Source organism: Macaca nemestrina, chromosome 10 (genome assembly GCF_043159975.1).
Source record: "Macaca nemestrina isolate mMacNem1 chromosome 10, mMacNem.hap1, whole genome shotgun sequence".
Taxonomy (NCBI): Eukaryota; Metazoa; Chordata; class Mammalia; order Primates; family Cercopithecidae; genus Macaca; species Macaca nemestrina.
In genome coordinates this window covers 34639846-34661176 of record NC_092134.1, presented here as the reverse complement: position 1 = coordinate 34661176, position 21331 = coordinate 34639846, and the positions used below count along the sequence as shown (strand labels likewise).

The window sequence follows — 21331 nt, the reverse complement described above, 5'->3', positions numbered from 1 at the left end:
AAATAAAAGACCTATCACACCTTATTGTTTCAACGTCTTGTTTTGTGGAAAGCTACTTTAATTTATTAATAAACAAATTTACTTTTGAAGTAAAGTGTGCCCTTTTACCCATTATGTTCCCCTGTTCTGAAAAAGAAGGTGGTATTTAAACTCTTTCAGTAGACGTTGGTTGAGGCCGGGCGCGGAGGCTCACTCCTGTAATCCCAGCACTTTGGGAGGCCCAGGCGGGTGGATCACCCGAGGTCAGGAGTTCTAGACCAGTCTGGCCCACATGGTGAAACTACTAAAGAAAAAAAAATACAAAAATTAGCCGGGCCTGGTGGCAGGGGCCGAGGCAGGAGAATCGCTTGAACCCGGGAGGCGGAGGTTGCAGTGAACCGAGATCACGCCATCGCAGTCCAGCCTGGGGGACAGAGCGAGACTCCGTCTCAAAAAAAAAAAAAACACACACACACACAAAAAAACAGTTGTTTGAAAATGAAATATTCAAATCCGCACACTTTATTAAAAAACCTAGTTGTTCTATAGAACCCTTTATCGGTCCTCTGTGCAAATGTATTAAACCGTGAAGTTTTTGGTTGTATGTTTATAATATAATTACTGGTTATTATTTTTAGGCAGGATCTCGCTCTGTCACCCACACCGGAGTGCAGGAGTGTGATCATAGCTTACTGCAGCCTCAAGCTCCTTGGCTCATGAGAGCCTCCTGCCTCAGCTTCCCTGAGTAGCAAGGGCAATGGGGCATACGCCACTATGCCCGGCTAGTTTTTTTATCTTTTTTTCTTTGTTTTTGTTTTGTTTTGTTTGTTTTTACACAGGCTTTCTGTGTTGTCCAGGCTGGTCTAGAACTCTTGGCCTCGAGCAATCCTGCCTCAGCCTTGGTTCCTATTTGTTTTGAGGATGATTTCTTTTACACAGAAACAACCGTCTCAGTTTTAATGTTTCCTATCAGTCACTTGGTAAAAGAGAGTTTATGTCCCAATCTACCTTGTGTTCTTTGGGGGTAAGAAGACCTAAATGTAAAAATTTTTTTATTAAGATCATCCAGCAATTTTGAGTTCCTACCAAGTGTTTTTAACTACTGGGTTTAAAACTTTGGGGATTTAAAAATGAATTGTGTTTATTTACTCGTATGTGCAACTCATGTGCTAATTGAAGTTGGTCAGCATCATGTAAATGTTGAGTAAAATGAAATAATTTTTTTTTTTTTTTGAGACGGAGTCTCGCTCTGTCGCCCAGGCTGGAGTGCAGTGGCATGATCTCGGCTGACTGCAAGCTCACACCATTCTCCTGCCTCAGCCTCCTGAGTAGCTGGGACTACAGGCGCCCGCCACCATGCCCAGCTAAGTTTTTTGTATTTTTAATAGAGATGGGTTTTCACTGTGTTAGCCAAGATGGTCTCCATCTCCTGACCTCGTGATCTGCCCGTCTCGGCTTCCGGAAGTGCTGGGATTACAGGCATGAGCTACCACGCCCAGACAAAATGAAGTAATTTTTGTTGTTGTTGTTTTGTTTGTTTGTTCTGAGATGGAGTCTCCATCGCCTAGGTTGGAGTACAATGGCCTGATTTCAGCTCACTGCAGCCTCCGCCTCCTGGGTTCAAATGATTCTCCTGCCTTGGCCTCCCAAGTAGCTGGAATTACAGGTGTGCGCTACCACACCCGGCTAACTTTTGTATTTTTAATAGAGACGGGGTATTGCCTCCCGAGTAGCTGGAATTACAGGTGTGCACTACCACACCCGGCTAACTTTTGTATTTTTAATAGAGACGGGGTATTATTGCCATGTTGGCCAGGCTGGTCTCGAACTCCTGACCTCAGGTAATATGTCCCCCTGGACTTCCCAAAGTGCTGGGAATGCAGGGATGAGCCACGGCACCCAGCCTAGAAGTAATGTTTTTTAGAGTACTTAGTAGGTCTATTGGCATGGTAATTAAGCTTTTTATATTTCATTTATTTCGTCCATACAAAGAAAACTTACTTCATAATTACAGGTTTAAATATCTTCTACCTGGAGTATTTGAAACTCAAGAGGTGTTTACCCTTGACTGGTCTTAATAGCCGTGCCAACAACTTGAAGAAAAATATCGATAGTCAGTAGCATCATTTTCTGTTTTAAAGTACGTTAAGTACAAGTGAGTTAGGAGTCTGGTCAATGTTTTTATCAGCCATAGGAAAAAATAATTTTGAATTTACAGGAAAAGAGTCTTAGGACATTTATAATAATTGATGTATAAAGTTATTCATGTCAGATTCCTTTTATATGTACTATATTTTATGTTTTGGTCATTTTTAGCCCCATTTAAAAATAATACTAGGTCATATTTCTTTTCTTTTTCTTTCTTTTTTTTTTTTTTGAGACGGAGTCTCGCTGTGTCGCCCACGCTGGAGTGCAGTGGCGCGATCTCTGCTCACTGCAAGCTCCACCTCCCGGGTTTACGCCATTCTCCCGCCTCAGCCTCCAAGTAGCTGGGACTACAGGCGCCCGCCACCTCGCCCGGCTAGTTTTTTGTATTTTTTTTAGTAGAGACAGGGTTTCACCATGTTAGCCAGGATGGTCTCGATCTTCTGACCTCGTGATCCACCCGCCTCGGCCTCCCAAAGTGCTGGGATTACAGGCTTGAGCCACCGTGCCCGGCCTTTTTCTTTCTTTCTTTTTTTTTTTTTTTTGTGAGATGGAGTCTCAGTCTGTCACCCAGGCTGGAGTGCAGTGGCATGATCTTGGCTGTCTGCAACCTCCGCCTCTCATGTTCAAGCAATTCTCCTGCCTCAGCCTCCTGAGTAGCTGGGATTACTTACAGGCACACACCACTACACCTGGCTTAATTTTTTTATTTTTAGTAGAGACAGGGTTTCACCATGTTGGTCAGGCTGGTCTGGAACTCCTGACCTCGTGATCCACCTGCAAGCTCCGCCTCCCGGGTTCACGCCATTCTCCTGCCTCAGCCTCCTGAGTAGCTGGGACTACAGGTGCCCGCCACCACACCTGGCTAATTTTATGTATTTTTAGTAGAGATGGGGTTTCACCGTGTTAGCCAGGATGGTGTTGATCTCCTGACCTCGTGATCTGCCCACCTTGTCCTCCCAGAGTGCTGGGATTACAGGCATAAGCCACCACACCCAGCCTCAGGTCATATTTCTTAAAGAATATTTACAATCTTCTACATAATGGGGTGGTAAAAAAGGAATAAAAGAATATTTATTGGCCGGGCGCGGTGGCTCAAGCCTGTAATCCCAGCACTTTGGGAGGCCGAGACGGGCGGATCACGAGGTCAGGAGATCGAGACCATCCTGGCTAACACGGTGAAACCCCGTCTCTACTAAAAAATACAAAAAACTAGCCAGGCGAGGTGGCGGGCGCCTGTAGTCCCAGCTACTCGGGAGGCTGAGGCAGGAGAATGGCGTGAACCCGGGAGGCGGAGCTTGCAGTGAGCTGAGATCCGGCCACAGCACTCCAGCCTGGGTGACAGAGCCAGACTCCGTCTCAAAAAAAAAAAAAAAGAATATTTATTTATTTAGAATATAGGAGAAAGCCAAATTATGTTTGAGAGTTGCAGATAAGGGAGATTTTTAACATTTTAAGACAAATCAAGTGTTAATGTGGATTTGGCCAAGATGAACTATTTGCATGCATATACCTTCTATTTAATCATGAGTTTATAAGGATTTGTTGTTGTTGTTGTTGTTGTTGTTGTTTTGAGACGGAGTCTCGCTCTGTCGCCCAGGCTGGACTGCAGTGGCGTGATCTCCACTCACTGCAAGCTCCGCCTCCTGGGTTTATGGCATTCTCCTGCCTCAGCCTCCTGAGTAGCTGGGACTACAGGTACCTGCCACCACGCCCAGCTAATTTTTTGTGTTTTTAGTAGAGACGGGGTTTCACCATGTTAGCCAGGATGGTCTCGATCTCCTGACCTTGTGATCCTCCTGCCTCGGCCTCCCAAAGTGCTGGGATTACAGATGTGAGCCACTGTGCCCAGCCTATGGGGAATAGTTTTAATTAAAAAAGAAGTTGTTTCATTTCAGCCTCTACCATAGTCTCTTGGATTCACTTGGTGTAATGTGACAGAACTTTACATGTTAAAAGTTTTGTTTTGATTTTGTTTTCTTATTTCTAAGCTTTTTGTGTGTCTTGCTACCAATATTTTTATGTGTTGAAGTTATCTAGATTGTGTACACAAAAATAAACATGTACAGAGTTGGCCGTCTGCCTTTTTGTTCTAAGAGGCAGAACATGAAGGTGTAGCTATTTTGATCTAGTGGAGCATAATATTCTTGAATGATCTGGTCTGGTGAATTATGAGTGTGTATTTGTTTGAGAAGGAGTCTTGCTCTGTCATCCAGGCTGGAGTGCAGTGGCGTGATCTCGGCTCACTGCAACCTCTGCCTCCCGCGTTCAAGTGATTCTCCTGCCTCAGCCTCCTGAGTAGCTGGGATTACAGGCGTGCACCACCACGCCTAGCTAATTTTTGTGTTTTTGGTAGAGACTGTTTCACCACGTTGGTCAGGCTGGTCTCAAACTCCTTTCTGACTTTGTGATCTGCCTTCCTGAGCCTCCTGAAGTGCTGGGATTACAGGCGTAAGACACCGCGCCCATCTGTGTGGTGTGATCGTAGCTCACTGCAGCCTCGAACTCCTGGGCTCAAGCCTCCGGAATAGCTGGGACTACAGGTGTGTGCCACCATGCCTAACTAATTTTTAAAATTTTTATAGAGATAGTCTCACTATGTTGACCAGCCCGATCTTGAACTCCTGGCCTCAAGTGATCCTCCCGCTTAGGCCTCCCAAAGTGTTGGGATTGTAGGTGTGAGCTACTGCTCCTGGCCAAATTACGAATTATCAATAGGAAATATTTGAAGACTTGGGAAAGAACAATAAAAAGTATGCTACCAATAGGAAATGTTAATTATATCTCAAATTGACCACCAGTGTATAATAAGGTGTTAAGTTTACAGACTTGTGACTCATAGAGTTATAGATTCAAATTCCGGGTCTGCCCCTTATTCATGACACTGAACAGTGTCTTAATCTAAGATCGTCTCTTTTCACCTGAAATAGAGGAATAATCTAATAGCTACTTAATCAGATTGAGGAGTACATGCCGTTGCATATGTGAAGTGTCTAGTGCTTAGTAATTAATACCTATTACAAGAAATGATTTCTGAATTTTTGTCTTTAATGTTAGGGCAATACAATGCAAAGTTACTAAAATATAATTTCAGGAAACAAGGTAGATACGTGAAAGTAACGTGTATATCATAGCATGCAGATTTCCTGAATTAGTGAAGTGCATACTTGAACCTCAGTTTTCTGAGTTGTCAGATGGAGATATTAGTATCTTATTCCATAAATTTTTTGGATTCGGTAAGTTAATGCAAAGACATTTGGAACACAACTCAGTACATGATATATAATAAGTGCCCGATATAATCTGTTATAATGTTATGGTTCAGCATCTTTATACTAGAAGTAGAGATTAAAGGTATTACAGTAGCTCATAGGTGTTATCATAGAACTGTTGGGTTTTAAAGTTGAAAAATACATTAGAGATCATCGGGTGGCATAGTAGGTACTCACTATTTTTGAGTGAAACTCTTAAGTGATCTACTTAAAGGAACAAAGTTTTCTGGAGGCAGAATTTAATGCAACTAATGCTTCCTTTTTCCTGACTGAAACTACTAATCATGTATAGCACACTGCCTCCTAATTTTTTATCCTTATTAAATCTGGGATTTATAAAATGACATCACTTTTCTGGAACTTTTTTCCTGACAGATTAAAAATCACATGTTTGGCCGTGCGTGGTGGCTCACACCTGTAATCCCAGGACTTTGGGAGGCCGAGGCAGGTGGATCACCTGAGGTCAGGAGTTTGAGACCAGCCTGGCCAACGTAGTGAAACCCTGTCTCTTCTAAAAATACAAAAATTAGCTGGGCGTGGTGTGCGCTTGTAATTCCAGCTGCTTGGGAGGCTGAGGCAGGAGAATCGCTTGAACCTGGGAGGCCATGGAGGCCATGCCACTGCAGTCTAGCCTGGGCAACAGAGTGAGACTACATCTCAGAAAAAAAAAATCACATTTTTGGTTTTCATCTGTCTGACTTACCTTGTGTAGGTTTGTTGGTCGCTTATTTAAGATATGTTTGTTCAGTTAAAGTTTTTCATTGTGTTTGAAGGAAATAATAAGATAATTGATTTTCTTTCTCTTTTTCTTTCGTTCGTTCGTTCTTGCTTGCTTGCTTTTCTTGCTTTGCTTTCTTTCTCTTTATTTCTCTGCAAAGTCTGGCCTTATCACCCAGGCTGGAGTGCAGTGATGCAATCTTGGCTCACTGCACTCTCTGCTTCCCCAGTTCAAGTGATTCTCCAGCCTCAGCCTCCCAAGTAGCTAGGACTATAGGCGTGTGCCGTCATACCTGACTAATTTTTCTATTTTTATTAGAGATGGGGTTTCACCATGTTGGCCAGGCTGGTTTCAAACTCCTGACCTCAAATGATCCTCATTCGTCGGCCTCCCAAAGTGCTGGAATTGCAGACGTGAGCTGCTGCACCCAACGGAGAATTGGTTTTCTACTTAGATTTGATAGGCCTGCTATTTCTAATAAGAAATGGATTTTCAAAAATAAATTACTTTTTCCTTCCCCGGATTTGACAAAACATTTATTGGGGACTATTCCTGTATCAATCTTCTTAGAAATTTTTAGATGCTTGGAATAAAATATAAGGATGATAGTGCTCCTGCTTTCTGTTGCTTGCCTCAATGCTGCATCCAGATCACCTGGGCTACACATTACAAACAGATTCTCTGGCCCGAGGTAAAGAATCAGAAATGGGTAAGACCTTTCCAAAATAGTGGTTAATAAGAGTTAAGATTTTGGGCTGGGTGCTGTGGCTCAGGCATGTAATCCCAGCACTTTGGAAGGCTGAGGTGGGCAAATCACGAGCTCAGGAGTTTGAAACCAGCCTGGCCAAAATGATGAAACCCTGTCTCTGCTAAAAGTACAAAAATTAGCTGGGCGTGGTGGCATGCACCTGTAGTCCCAGGTACTCAGGAGGCTGAGGCAGGAGAATTGCTTGAACCTGGGAGGTGGAAGGTTGCAGCGAGGCGAGATGGTGCTACTGCACTCCAGCCTGAGCGACAGACTCCACTTTGAAAAAAAAAAAAAAGAGTTAAGATTTTTTTTGAGACAGTCTTGCTCTATCACCTACGCTGGAGTGCAGTGGCACAATATCAACTCACTGCAACCTCCGCCTCCCAGGTTCAAGCAATTCTCCTGCCTCAGCTTCCCAAGTAGCTGGGATTACAGGCGTGTGCCACCATACCCAGCTAATTTTTGTATTTTTAATAGAGACAGAATTTTGCCATGTTGGCCAGGCTGATCTCGAACTCCTGACCTCAAGTGATCCACCTGCCTTGGTCCCCCAAAGTGCTGGGATTACAGGCATGAGCCACTGCACCTGGCCCAGAGAGATTTCTTGAAAACCTCTCGGGCAGGTTTGAAAAGTTGGAATTTCCTGGATGTTTTATTGATAGTAAATTGAACATTCTCATGGTAGCGGGGATTGTGTACAAATAATTTGAACCTGATTGATTGTTTTTCCTTTTTTTTTTTTGAGACGGAGTCTCGCTCTGTTGCCCAGGCTGGAGTGCAGTGGCTGGATCTCAGCTCACTGCAAGCTCCGCTTCCCGGGTTTACGCCATTCTCCTGCCTCAGCCTCCCGAGTAGCTGGGACCACAGGTGCCCGCCACCTCGCCCGGCTAGTTTTTTGTATTTTTAGTAGAGACGGGGTTTCACCGTGTTAGCCAGGATGGTCTCGATCTCCTGGCCTTGTGATCCGCCCATCTCGGCCTCCCAAAGTGCTGGGATTACAGGCTTGAGCCACCGCGCCCGGCCGTTCCATATTTTATTTTTATTTTAAGCATTATTTTAGTTTTTCTCTACTACCTGACTGCACTTTTTGGAAAATTTGAGTAAGTCAATAACATAGGATTAAGTTTGATTAAATCTTTTCTTGAAAGAAATAAGTCTTAGAACTCTTAGACTCTAGGCAACTATTTGGATATTACGGGTGTGGGTTGCTTCCAGATTTGAGCCTGACAGGTCTAGGTCAGTGCAGTATATGTGAAAGTTGACATAATTGTTCTTATGAGCAGCTATCTTTTTGGTGAGGGTTTTTGGCTTCTGATTATAGAATGATTAGCGATTAGCAGCTTTAAGAAGAATTTCTTGTATCTTGCTTTATTTGAAGTATTTCAGGCCAGGCTCCATGGTTCACGCCTGTAATCCTAACACTTTGGGAGGCTCAGGGGGGCATAACATTTGAGGTCAGGAGTTAAAGACCAGCCTGGCCAACATGCTGAAACCCCATCTCTACTCAAAATACAAAAGTTAGCCAGGCATGGTGGTGTACACCTGTAATCCCAGCTACTCAGGAGGCTGAGGCACTTGGACCTGGGATGCAGAGGTTGTGGTGAGCCAAGATTGCGCCACTGCACTCCAGCTTGGATAAGAGTAAGACACGGTCTCAAAAAAAAAAAAAAAATTTGAGCCTGACAATTCTAGGTCAGAACATTTTTATTTATTTATTTATTTTGTTGTTGTTGTTGTTGTTGTTGTTGAGACAGAGTCTCGCTTTGTCGCCCAGACTGGAGTGCAGTGGCCGGATCTCAGCTCACTGCAAGCTCCGCCTCCCGGGTTCACGCCATTCTCCTGCCTCAGCCTCCCAAGTAGCTGGGACTACAGACGCCCACCACCTCGCCCGGCTAGGTTTTTGTATTTTTTAGTAGAGACGGGGTTTCACCGTGTTAGCCAGGATGGCCTCGATCTCCTGACGTCTTGGCCTCCCAAAGTGCTGGGATTACAGGCTTGAGCCACCACACCTGGCCCATTTTTATTTTTAAAAACAGGAATTCCAGTACATAGCCAAATAATGCCTGATTGTTTCCCCCCTAATATGTTTGGAAAGTGAACATTCCATACAACTTGATAATTTTAGCCTTTTTCGTAAAATTTACTTTGATGTTGCCTTTTTTTTTTTTTTTTTTTTTTTTTTTTTGAGACGGAGTCTCGCTCTGTCGCCCAGGCTGGAGTGCAGTGGCCGGATCTCAGCTCACTGCAAGCTCCGCCTCCCGGGTTCACGCCATTCTCCTGCCTCAGCCTCCCGAGTAGCTGGGACTACAGGCGCCCGCCACCTCGCCCGGCTAGTTTTTTTGTATTTTTAGTAGAGACGGGGTTTCACCGTGTTAGCCAGGATGGTCTCGATCTCCTGACCTCGTGATCCACCCGTCTTGGCCTCCCAAAGTGCTGGGATTACAGGCTTGAGCCACCGCGCCCAGCCCGATGTTGCCATTGTTTAGCCATTTTTTTTGTTTGGCACTCTGATGTTTTTTCTGTGATCACTGAGGCATTTGTCAGGCTGTTTGCCACAGCCTTAAAAGGTATCCATTCTTTTGCTTCCTTTTTATTTGTTCAACCTTGGAAATTTATAGTTTTTCCAGTAAATATTGCCTTTGTATAAATTAATTTTAAAACTTTTAAATTTTCCCTCAAAGTTTGTTTCAAGTTATTTTGACTATTTTTAGTAAACTGGTGGTACAGAAGTTAATCTGGTGACTAAACTGTGTCAAAGGTGATAATGTAACCATGAAGTCTGTCAGATTTCCTTCCTATATAAACTAGCTACTAAAATAACTATGTTACAAGGAGTTTACAGTCCTGTCTCCTATCCTTGGGGTAGAAATTGGTTCCAGGACCCAGCCATGGATATCAAACTCGGGATGCTTTAGTATGTCCCTTAATATAAAGTGGTGTAGTAAGCTACATACATCCTCCCTTATACTTCAGATCATCTTTAGGTTACTTATAACGCCTAATACAATGTAAGTGCTATGTAAATAATTGTTATACTGTATTTTTATTTGTATTTTTATTGCTGTATTGTCATTTTTTTCCCCCAAGTATTTTTGGTCTGTGGTTGGTTGAATTCACAAATGTAGAACCCACCTGTATTCATTTGGGAGAATGGAGAGCCAGCTGTATTCATTTGGCCTTCTTAAGTTCTCATATGCTGTTTAAAGAAAATCATTTCTGTATATATATCCAAGTGTAAGCCTGTATGGTAAAGTCTTAAACTTTCCTGGATTAATTTAAACTTTGAAGGATTATCAAAAAGTTAGTAAGTAGCGTTCATGATCATTTAGATGAAAATTTTTAAGCCCAGCCTGGCTTTACTTTGCAAGTTTCATGCTGATCTGTTTCCCTTGCCATTGGAGTATATGCTTTAAGAAATGAAATATAATTTGTGGTTATTTAGGCTATGTGCAGTGGCTTACACCTGTAATCCTAACACTTGTGGGAGGCTAAGGTGGACTGATCACTTGAGTCCAGGAGTTTGAGACCAGCCTGGGCAACATGGCAAAAGCCCCATCTCTACAAAAAAAAAAAAAAAACATGCAAAAAGCCAGGGGTGGTGGTGCGCACCTGTAATCCCAGCTATTTGGGAGACTGAGGTGGGAGGATCACTTCAGCCTGGGAGGTGGGGGTTGCAGTGAGCGGAGATAGTGCCACTGTACTCTAGCCCGGGTAACAGAGCTAGACCCTGTATCATTTTTTAAAAAAAAAAAAAAAAAAAAAGGTTATTTAAAAGAAAGTGTTAGCCAAAGTCAGTTTTACTTTTATTTGTTCTTTTGCATTTTTGATGCTATTACTACCTCTTTTAGATAGTCCAAAATGGACTATTTTAACAACAGTATCTTTAAAATTTAAGTTACTTGCTTGGCTATGCGGTTTGTATGATTACAGTTCAACTTAGGAAATGTTCTCCGATAATGAGTTGCTCTTAATTTAATCAAATTGCTAAGGCCTAATAGTACTATAAACCAACTTGGTGGTGAGTTTGCATGTTTATTTTATTCAGATTATTATCTAGTAAGTGAACACTTTAATTCATATAGAAATGATTACTGGACTTTGTTTACAGAAAGCCACCAAAAAAACTGATAAACCCAGACAAGATGATAAAGATGATCTAGATGTAACAGAGCTCACTAATGAAGATCTTTTGGATCAGCTTGTGAAATATGGAGTGAATCCTGGTCCTATTGTAGGTAAGTTGATAAAATTTCAAATACAGTATCTTTTCTCTGAAGCAGGACCCCAAATTATTTTCTCCTTTTGCTTAGCAGTTAGTTTAGGTTCTAAGGACTGGTTTGTCATTAATCATTTGTATCAGCAAAACCTATGTTTCTTTGACTCCAAATGAGTGAAATAAAATGAGAGGATTGAATTAGATAATCTCCAAAATTACCTCTATTGTTGAGATTGTTTTATACAGTGCTTATATCGTTCTTCTTTTTGTTTTGTTTTTTGGTTTTTTGAGACGTAGTCTTGCTCTGTCACCCAGGCTGTGGAGTTCAGTGGCGCGATCTCGGCTCCCTGTAAGCTCTGCCTCCCGGGTTCACGCCATTCTCCTGCCTCAGCCTGCCGAGGAGCTGGGACTACAGGCGCCCACTGCCACGCCTGGCTAATTTTTTGTATTTTTCAGTAGAGACAGGGTTTCACTGTGTTAGCTAGGACGGTCTCCATCTCCTGACCTCGTGATCTGCCCGCCTCGGCCTCCCAAAGTGCTGGGATTACAGGCGTGAGCTACCGTGCACGGCCACTTACATCGTACTTCTGCTGAGACATGGGTCTTATATGACAATTGAGGAAAATCTGAGGTAACATAGCTGGGCAGAATTGCCCAAATAAATGAGTTAGTGGCCGGGTACAGTAGCTCACTCCTATAATCCCAATACTTTGGGAGGCCAAGATGGGAGGATTGCTTGTGCCCAGGCGTTTAAGACCAACATGAGCATCGTAGGGAGATCCCATCTCTGCAGAAAATTTTAAAATTAGCACAGTGTGGTGTCACAAGTCTGTTGTCCCAGCGACTTAGGAGGCTGAGGCAGGAGGATTGCTTGAGGTGGTAGGGGGTTCAAGGTTGCAATGAGCCATGATGGCTACTGTACTTTGGCCAGAGGCAGTGGAGGAAGACCCTGTCTCAAAAAAATAAATAAATAAAGGAAAAAAGAAAAAGTGAGTTAGTGACAGACTTCTTAATGAGGTTATTAAATTCCTAGCATAGTACCTTTTTTTTTTTTTTTTTGAGACAGGGTTTTGCTCTTGTCGCCCAGGCTAGAGTGCAATGGCATGATCTTGGCTCTCTGCAACCTCTGCCTCCCAGGTTCAAGCAGTTCTCTAGCCTCAGCTTCCCGAATAGCTGTGATTACAGGTACCCACCACCACGCCTGGCTAATTTTTATATTTTTAGTAGAGATGGGGTTTCGCCGTGTTGGCCAGGCTGGTCTCAAACTCCTGACCTCAGGTGATCCGCCCACCTCAGGCTCCCAAAGTGTTGGGATTACAGGCGTGAGCCACTGCGCCCAGCCCCTTTTTCATGTATCATTAAAAGTACCCTTTTGAAAATCCTGTCTTGGCCGGGCGCGGTGGCTCAAGCCTGTAATCCCAGCACTTTGGGAGGCCGAGGCGGGCGGATCACAAGGTCAGGAGATCGAGACCACAGTGAAACCCCATCTCTACTAAAAAAAATACAAAAATTAGCCGGGCGCAGTGGCGGGCGCCTGTAGTCCCAGCTATTCAGGAGGCTGAGGCAGGAGAATGGCGGGAACCCGGGAGGCGGAGCTTGCAGTGAGCCGAGATCACGCCACTGCACTCCAGCCTGGGCAACAGCGTGAGACTCCGTCTCAAAAAAAAAAAAAAAGAAAGAAAGAAAATCCTGTCTTGATTGGAATTGAATAATTATACCCTTAAAAAACAAAAACCTAGAACTAAATACACTGGATTTCCATTGTTGGATTACTTTTAGGTGATGAAGATTTTGCAGTGTTGATTATGCCTTAGTTTTGGAGTGTCTTAGCAATAACCGCAGGATGAGAAAATTCCATTTTGATGGTTTTTTTTTTTTTTGAGAAAAGGTCTTGCTCTGTTGCCCACACTAGAGTGTAGTGACGCAGTCGTGGCTTACTGCAGCCTCAACCTCCTGGGCTCAAGCAGTCCCACCTCAGCCTCTCAAGTAGCTGGGAACACAGGCATGTGCCACCATTCCTGGCTAAATTTTGTATTTTTTGTAGGGATGGGGTCACACTATATTGCCTAGGCTAGTCTTGAACTCCTGGGCTCAAGCAGTCCTACCACCTAGGCCTCCCTAAGTCCTAGGATTACAGGCATGAGCCATTGCATTTGGTCTTGATCTTCTAAGTTACATAAAATTGTGGACACTAGAGATTTGGTAGGTTTTGCTGTAGGTATAGTTGCAAATAAGGATTTGGAATATTTTGTTTTAATGTATAAGCTGCTTCCAAATAATCATAAGCTTATTCATATACAATTACCAACAGATATCTAACACTTTTAAAAAATTTTTTGTTTAAAGTTCTAAAAGGCCTGGGCATGGTAGTTCATGCCTATAAATAATCCCAACATTTTGGGAGGCCAAGGTGGTGGAATTGCTTGAGCTCAGGAGTTGAAGAGCAGCCAGGGCAACATAGTGAACCTTGTCTCTATTTTTTAAAAAAATTAGCCAGGCATGGTGGTGCACATTTGTAGTCCCAGCTACTCAGGAGGCAAAGGTGGGAGGATTGCTTGAGCCTACAAGTTGAAGGTTGCAGTGAACTACGATCACACCACTGCACTGCAGCCTGGGCAACAGAGCAAGACCTTGTCTCGAAAAAAAAAAAAAGAAATTCCAAAAGGGAGACACTGAAAAATGTGTGTTATAATGTCAGCCTACATTAAATGATATGTTGATATATGACCTGTTCATCTTAAAGCTATTTCTATAACACTTCTGGACAAACATGTTGCTTCTAAAAAATATCCATTGTCATTTTGCTCATCTTACAGAAGTTAAGGAAAGATATACAGTTAGTGTAAGACAAAATCTATTTTGGTTTTAAACTGCCACTGATGTTCCAATGTGTTAAGAATTTGTAATCAGTTTTGCTTTGTGATATGTGTTTTCCATAAAAGGTCATTTTAACTGCAAAGTTGTTATATTTAAATCTGATTTATAGAACTTTTCTTTTCCCCATAACTGAATACAGGCATATTAATGCCTTAGAGTTGTGGAAGTTTAATCATAGTTATTTTTCATAGAGGTACAATCCGCTTATATGTGATTTTTCTATGTTGGCAAGTACTATTATGTGGTAGTAGAGAAAATACACAAGTGCAAGACTTCAGTCAAAAATAGTCATACATGGCTTTTCAGTAGATGGTCTACAGTAAGGCCTATATTAATTTACTATGTATTTCATGCTATTAAAAGAAATGTCGTTTCCAAAAAAAACCACCTATTATAAAAACAGTGCATTATATAGTTCTGTGGAATGCAGTGGTGCAATACCAGCTCACTGCAGCCTCTACCTCCTGGGTTCAAGCAATTCTCCTGCCTCAGCCTCCTGAGTGGCTGAGATTACAGGCGCCCACCACCAGGCCCAGCTAATTTTTTGTATTTTTGGTGGAGATGGGGTTTCACCATGTTAGGCTGTCTTGTCTTGAACTGCTGACCTCAGGTGATCCACCCACCTTAGCCTCTGAAAGTGCTGGGATTACAGGCATCAGCCACCACGTCTGTCCTTTTGTTTGTTTGTTTGTTTGAGATGGTGTCTCACTTCGTCGCTGGACAGTGGTGTGATCTTGGCTCACTGCAACCTCTGCCTCCCAATTTCAAGTGATTCTCCTGTCTCAGCCTCCCAAATAGCTGGGATCACAGGCATGTGCCACCACTCCCGGCTAATTTTTGCATTTTTAGTGGAGATGCAGTTTCACTGTGTTGGCCAGGCTGGTCTCGAACTCCTGACCTCAAGTGATGCACCCGCCTCGGCCTCCCAAAGTGGTGGGTTTACAGTCATGAGCCACTATGTCCGGCCGCATTATATAGTATTTTTAAGAACTTGAGTTTAGCCGGGCGCGGTGGCTCAAGCCTGTAATCCCAGCACTTTGGGAGGCCGAGACGGGCGGATCATGAGGTCAGGAGATCGAGACCATCCTGGCTAACACGGTGAAACCCCGTCTCTACTAAAAATACAAAAAAACTAGCCGGGCGAGGTGGCGGGCGTCTGTAGTCCCAGCTACTTGGGAGGCTGAGGCAGGAGAATGGCGTGAACCCGGGAGGTGGAGCTTGCAGTGAGCTGAGATCCGGCCACTGCACTCCAGCCTGGGTGACAGAGCAAGACTCTGTCTCAAAAAAAAAAAAAAAGAACTTGAGTTTAAAAAAAGAAAGAGTGAAAATAGCTTAAAATGTTGCTGAATATAGTGTCTGAGCTGCACCCTAAATGAAGCAATACAAGTACTAAAGCAAATTCTGCCTTAATCCAGGAACAACCAGGAAGCTATATGAGAAAAAGCTTTTGAAACTGAGGGAACAAGGAACAGAATCAAGATCTTCTACTCCTCTGCCAACAATTTCTTCTTCAGCAGAAAATACAAGGCAGAATGGAAGTAATGATTCTGACAGATATAGTGACAATGAAGAAGGTAAAATTTTAAATGATGTTAATCAAATGTACGTAATTTTTTCACACTCAAAATACAGTGACCATGAAGAAAGTAAAATTTAAAACAATATTGACAAGATATACAAATTTTATTCATGTCATTAGAGTAATTCTGTAATTTGATTTAAATACTTTTTATTGAAAATTATAAGAAACAACATAGTACAAATTTATAATTTTCTGTCACCTGAAATTGCAAGTTAACTTTGTCTTTTTTGCTTCAAACCCATTTTTCTGAGAGAATAAAGTATTACAAGTAAAGGCAAAGTTCCTTGTACTTATCTGTACCTGTCACCTCCACAGAAGTAACTACTAATTCATTGCCCATCTTTCAAGTTTGTTTTTATATTCCACATACACATCTGTCTAATACATGGTATTATTTTATACTTTAAGAATACAAAATTTATATAAACAATATGCTAAATCTTATCACTTGCTTTTTCTTATTCCTTTATTTTTGAAATATAATCCGATTAGTTACATATCTGTTTATTCCGCATAATACATAGTAGCATTTAAATATGGCATATTTTCTCTATTCTCTATTGATAGGCATTTAAATTGTTTACAGTTTTTGTTGATCTGACCTGAAGGCAACTTTAAAGCAAATATTTTGACTACATTTTTAGTAGACTAGATAGTATCTTAAAATTTGATTATGATGTTGAAATATTTTTTGAGGATAGGACGTGAAATAAATGTCCTTTAAAAATTGTAAGTACAACTTGATTTTTGTAAACTTTTAATTCATATGACTTGTGGTTATTTATTTTGATCCAGATTGTTTATATCTCAATAAGCTGTGTCTACCAGGGCAAATCTGGCAGATTAGTTCAGAATATTAAATTATAGAGTCTTTTCCTTTGACAGCACTATTTTTAGCAAAGAGGCAAAGAATAAAATCAGCTCAAACACAGGTAATGCTTAAACTTCCTGCCTCTTTTGCCTCTACAGGAAAGAAGAAAGAACACAAGAAAGTGAAGTCCACTAGGGATTTTGTTCCTTTTTCTGAACTTGGAACTACTGCCTCTGGTGGTGGATTTTTTCAGGGTATTTCTTTTCCTGAAATCTCCACCCGTCCTCCTTTGGGCAGTACTGAACTACAGGCAGCTAAGAAAGTACATACTTCTAAGGGAGACCTACCTAGGGAGCCTCTTGTTGCCACAAACTTGCCTGGCAGGGGACAATTGCAGAAGTTAGCCTCTGAAAGGAATTTGTTTATTTCATGCAAGTCTAGCCATAATAGGTGCTTAGAGAAAAGTTCTTCGTCATCTTCTCAGCCTGAACACAGTGCCATGTTGGTCTCTGCTGCAGCTTCTCCTTCACTGATTAAAGAAACCACCACTGCTTGCTATAAAGACATAGTAGAAAATATTTGCGGTAGAGAAAAAAGTGGAATTCAACCGTTATGTCCTGAGAGGTCCCATATTTCAGATCAGTCGCCTCTCTCCAGTAAAAGGAAAGCACTAGAAGAGTCTGAGAGCTCAAAACTAATTTCTCCGCCACTTGCCCAGGCAATCAGAGATTATGTCAATTCTCTGTTGGTCCAGGGTGGGACAGGTAGTTTGCCTGGAACTTCTAACTCTACACCCCCACTGGATGTAGAAAACATACAGAAGAGAATTGATCAATCTAAGTTTCAAGAAACTGAATTCCTGTCTCCTCCACGAAAAGTCCCTAGACTGAGTGAGAAGTCAGTGGAGGAAAGGGATTCAGGTTCCGCTGTGGCATTTCAGAACATACCTGGATCCGAACTTTTGCCGTCTTCTTTTGCCAAAACTGTTGTCTCTCATTCACTCACTACCTTAGGTCTAGAAGTGTCTAAGCAGTCACAGCATGATAAAATAGATGCCTCAGAACTATCTTTTCCCTTCCATGAATCTATTTTAAAAGTAATTGAAGAAGAATGGCAGCAAGTTGACAGGCAGCTGCCTTCACTGGCATGCAGATATCCAGTTTCTTCCAAGGAGGCAACACGGTTATTATCAGTTCCAAAAGTAGATGATGAAATCCTAGGGTTTATTTCTGAAGCCACTCCACCAGCAGGTATTCAAGCAACCTCCACTGAGTCTTGCGATAAACAGTTGGACTTAGCACTCTGTAGAGCATATGAAGCCGCAGCATCAGCATTGCAGATTGCAACCCACACTGCCTTTGTTGCTAAGGCTATGCAGGCAGACATTAGTCAAGCTGCACAGATTCTTAGCTCAGATCCTAGTCGTACCCATCAAGCACTTGGGATTCTGAGCAAAACATATGATGCAGCCTCATATATTTGTGAAGCTGCATTTGATGAAGTGAAGATGGCTGCCCATACCATGGGAAATTCCACTGTAGGTCGTCGATACCTCTGGCTGAAAGATTGCAAAATTAATTTAGCTTCTAAGAGTAAGCTGGCTTCCACTCCCTTTAAAGGTGGAACATTATTTGGAGGAGAAGTATGCAAAGTAATTAAAAAGCGTGGAAATAAACACTAGTAACATTAAGAACAAAAAGACACCTATCTTATATTTCAAACTTTTATGCCAACATTTTCTTTTCTGTTAAGGTTGTTTTAGTTTCCAGATAGGGCTAATTACAAAATGTTAAGCTTCTACCCATCAAATTATAGTATAAAAGTAATTGCCTGTGTAGAACTGCTTTTCTTTTTTAAAGATTTGCATAGGTAGGAAACCTGGTACAAACAATTTAAAGCTTTCTAGATCACATATTAGTCTCCAAATTGTTTTCTATTTCCTGCTTTACGTATCCTTTTACAATTCTCCAAAACTAAGAAAATTCTAATTAGGATATAAGGAGTCTTTACTGTTTAATAGAGTAATATGCATCCTCCTTTATACCTAGGACAGGTTTAAATGTTTGTTACACATTCAGAACAGTGATTTTGTTCTTTTTGATATTTTTATCTCAGTATCTTTTCACATTCCATAACTTGTCCATATTTTTGCTCATATTTTGTTGCTTTTGTTTTTTTACTCATGTCTGCAACAGCAATCATAGTAGTCTAGATCAGTGCAACTCAAACTACCAGTCTACGAACTGTTACTTATCCACAGGCAAGATAAGCATGCACAATAATTTAAATCTAGAGATACTTTTTAAGTCAATGACAGGATTTATTTTTTAGCAAAATTGTATTAATAGCTAAAGCAATGTATTGATTTACACTCTGATGCAAGTAATGTATCTCTTCATTGACTGGTAGCAACCAATTCATGGACCAGTACCATGGACCACACTTTGAGAAACACTTCTTTGGATAATAATAGATATCCTGGGATAGTGCATGTTCACCATCTATTTTATCAGATAATGGGGCTTTTTAAAAACTACTTTGCTTTCATGATATATTGTATTTTGTGGAAAGTTAAGTTTAACAATATAGACTCTAAAAGCAAATTTAATTTGTTTAAAGCCATAAGAAATTATACTATATCCCAGTATCTGTGTGTCTGTATAAAGCAGTGTATTATCATCTTTTCATTTCTATGATTGTAAGATAAGAATCTGACTGCAGAGGTATTGTGGAAAATAGTAGCCTTAAGCATAATAAAATATGGTCTCTTGGGTACTCCCTCTGGCCATTACCACATTCTTAGATTATACATGTCCCTCTTTGCAACTTTCTGAGAGTAATTTTATTTGTTGTCTTCTGAAATGTACATGTATACATGTACCTATTGAGTGCTGTGTGATTTTTAAAAATGTATTACTGTAGAATGCTTCTGCAAATTCAATAAAAGTTGTTAAATTTGAACAGTGTTGTGTGGTCTCCAGAAACATGTTGTTATGTGTGCTTTATTCTTGGAGTTGCAACAAGTTAAACATTTGTATATGAACACCCTTTTTCCATTTCATCATTGAAACTCACTCTGACATTTCAGCGGTATGATTGAAAATACTCTGATTATTGTATGGTTTTTCTTCTGTTTGAGGACCATGTTTTTATTGACTGTTGGAATTTAAATTTATAAGAGGAATTGATCTGTAACCAGATACTTTATTTGTTTAATTGATTTCTACTCCAGTACTGATGGTTTTTTTTTACTTTGTGCTTTCTAGTTCTTAAAATCTGAGTTAACAAAGCCTAAAGTAAATTTTATATTGCTGGGGGTTGTATCAAACGTAGATATATTGATAGGGCCATTGATAGAAGTGTTGGGAGATAGACTTGAAATCTTAGTCCTAAATATTGAACTGTTTAAACTAACATGATAAAAATCACTGGTTTTTTTTTGGGGGGAAACCTGCAACTATTAAATAGATTCTGGACTAACTAATATTAACAATGGAAAGTTAGCAAGACACATATAGATGTCTAACACTTTTTTGTACAGGTTCATCATGGAGTTCATGTAAAACTTTAGAATTGACTTCCTTTCTGTCTCTTTGATAAAGTAATCTAATTTTTTTTTTTTTTTTTTTTTTTTTTTTGAGACAGAGTCTCGCTCTGTCGCCTAGGCTGGAGTGCAGTGACTGGATCTCAGCTCACTGCAAGCTCCACCTCCCAGATTTACGCCATTCTCCTGCCTCAGCCTCTCGAGTAGCTGGGACTACAGGCGCCCGCCACCTCGCTAGTTTTTTTGTATTTTTTAGTAGAGAAGGGGTTTCACCGTGTTAGCCAGGATGGTCTCAATCTCCTGACCTCGTGATCCGCCTGTCTCGGCCTCCCAAAGTGCTGGGATTACAGGCCTGAGCCACCGCGCCCAGCCTTAAATTTTTGGTAGTAGAAGTTTTAGAAGTAATCACTGACTTGACTTACTAATTTTGCTATACCATGATAAATGTCTACAAAAAGGAGGAAATTTTTTTTTTTTTTAAGAGGAAGTCTCGCTCTTGTCCGCAAAGCTGGAGTGCAATGGCGTGATCTCGGCTCACTGCAACCTCCACCTCCCGGGTTCAAGCGATTCTCCTGCCTCAGCCTCCCGAGTAACTGGGATTACAGGTGCCTGCCACCACGCCTGGCTGATGTTTATATTTTTAGAAACGGGGTTTCACCATGTTGGCCAGGATGGTCTTGAGCTCCTGACCTCAGGTGATCCGCCGGCCTCAGCCTTCCAAAGTGTTGGGATTACAGGCGTGAGCCACCACGCCGGGCCAGGGATGTTAACTAAAATCAGTCTTTTCAAAACCTAGATTTTCAAATGATAATGAATTTAAGACTAGGAGACTGGAATATTGAAGCCTATTAAAAAATACATATCCTTGCATTGTTAGGTTAATAATAACTATCATGGTGACAAGTCAAGTAATATATAAATATTGGCTTCTCTTCAAAGAAATGTTATTTTTATTTGAAGGAATGGGACGAGACCTGTGATTGGTCGTATTCTGTGAACAAGATTCATTACCTGAGTTGTACCTAGGTTTTTTGTAACTACATCAAAAAAACTTTTATACTGTACTTACTAATGTTATGGCAGTTATCATTTATTGTTATAGAAGCTTGGTATACTATATGGGTTTTTTCATTTTTAAAATTTCCCTTCTGTGTTCCAAATTTTAATTTAGTAAGCCAACCTTTGCTGTACAGTAGTAGTATACTGTATGGACAAAACAATGGTAACAACTATGTATTTTAAGTGGCCTTTTTCCACATCTAAATTGTTCTTAGTGAAAAGCTTTCGTGGGAGCATTTTGAATTCACTTCATGTTCAAAGCTATTAGTCCCAGATAAAGGAAAGGAGAATAGGAGGAAGTGGTTGTCAGATGAAAGGGTAAGGGAGATAAGCAAAAATGGGATAAATAATGAAACCGTTTTCAAGACAAATTGCAGTTA

General features: G+C 41.2%; 1 protein-coding gene across 5 annotated transcripts in view; it reads left to right on the top strand.

The window, feature by feature from the left end:
* The window catches only part of LOC105463356 (thymopoietin), a 37151-nt gene that overhangs the window by 2716 nt on the left and 13104 nt on the right, over window positions 1-21331 (top strand). For 4 of the 5 annotated variants that reach the window (XM_011710396.3, XM_011710395.3, XM_071071265.1 and 1 more), the window contains exons 2-3: window positions 10971-11097; window positions 15371-15529. In XM_011710396.3, coding sequence (XP_011708698.1) covers window positions 10971-11097; window positions 15371-15529 — 286 coding nt within the window. Of the gene's footprint in view, window positions 1-10970; window positions 11098-15370; window positions 15530-16506; window positions 19315-21331 lie in introns of those variants that run through there. The other variant, XM_011710392.3, reaches the window with a different exon arrangement.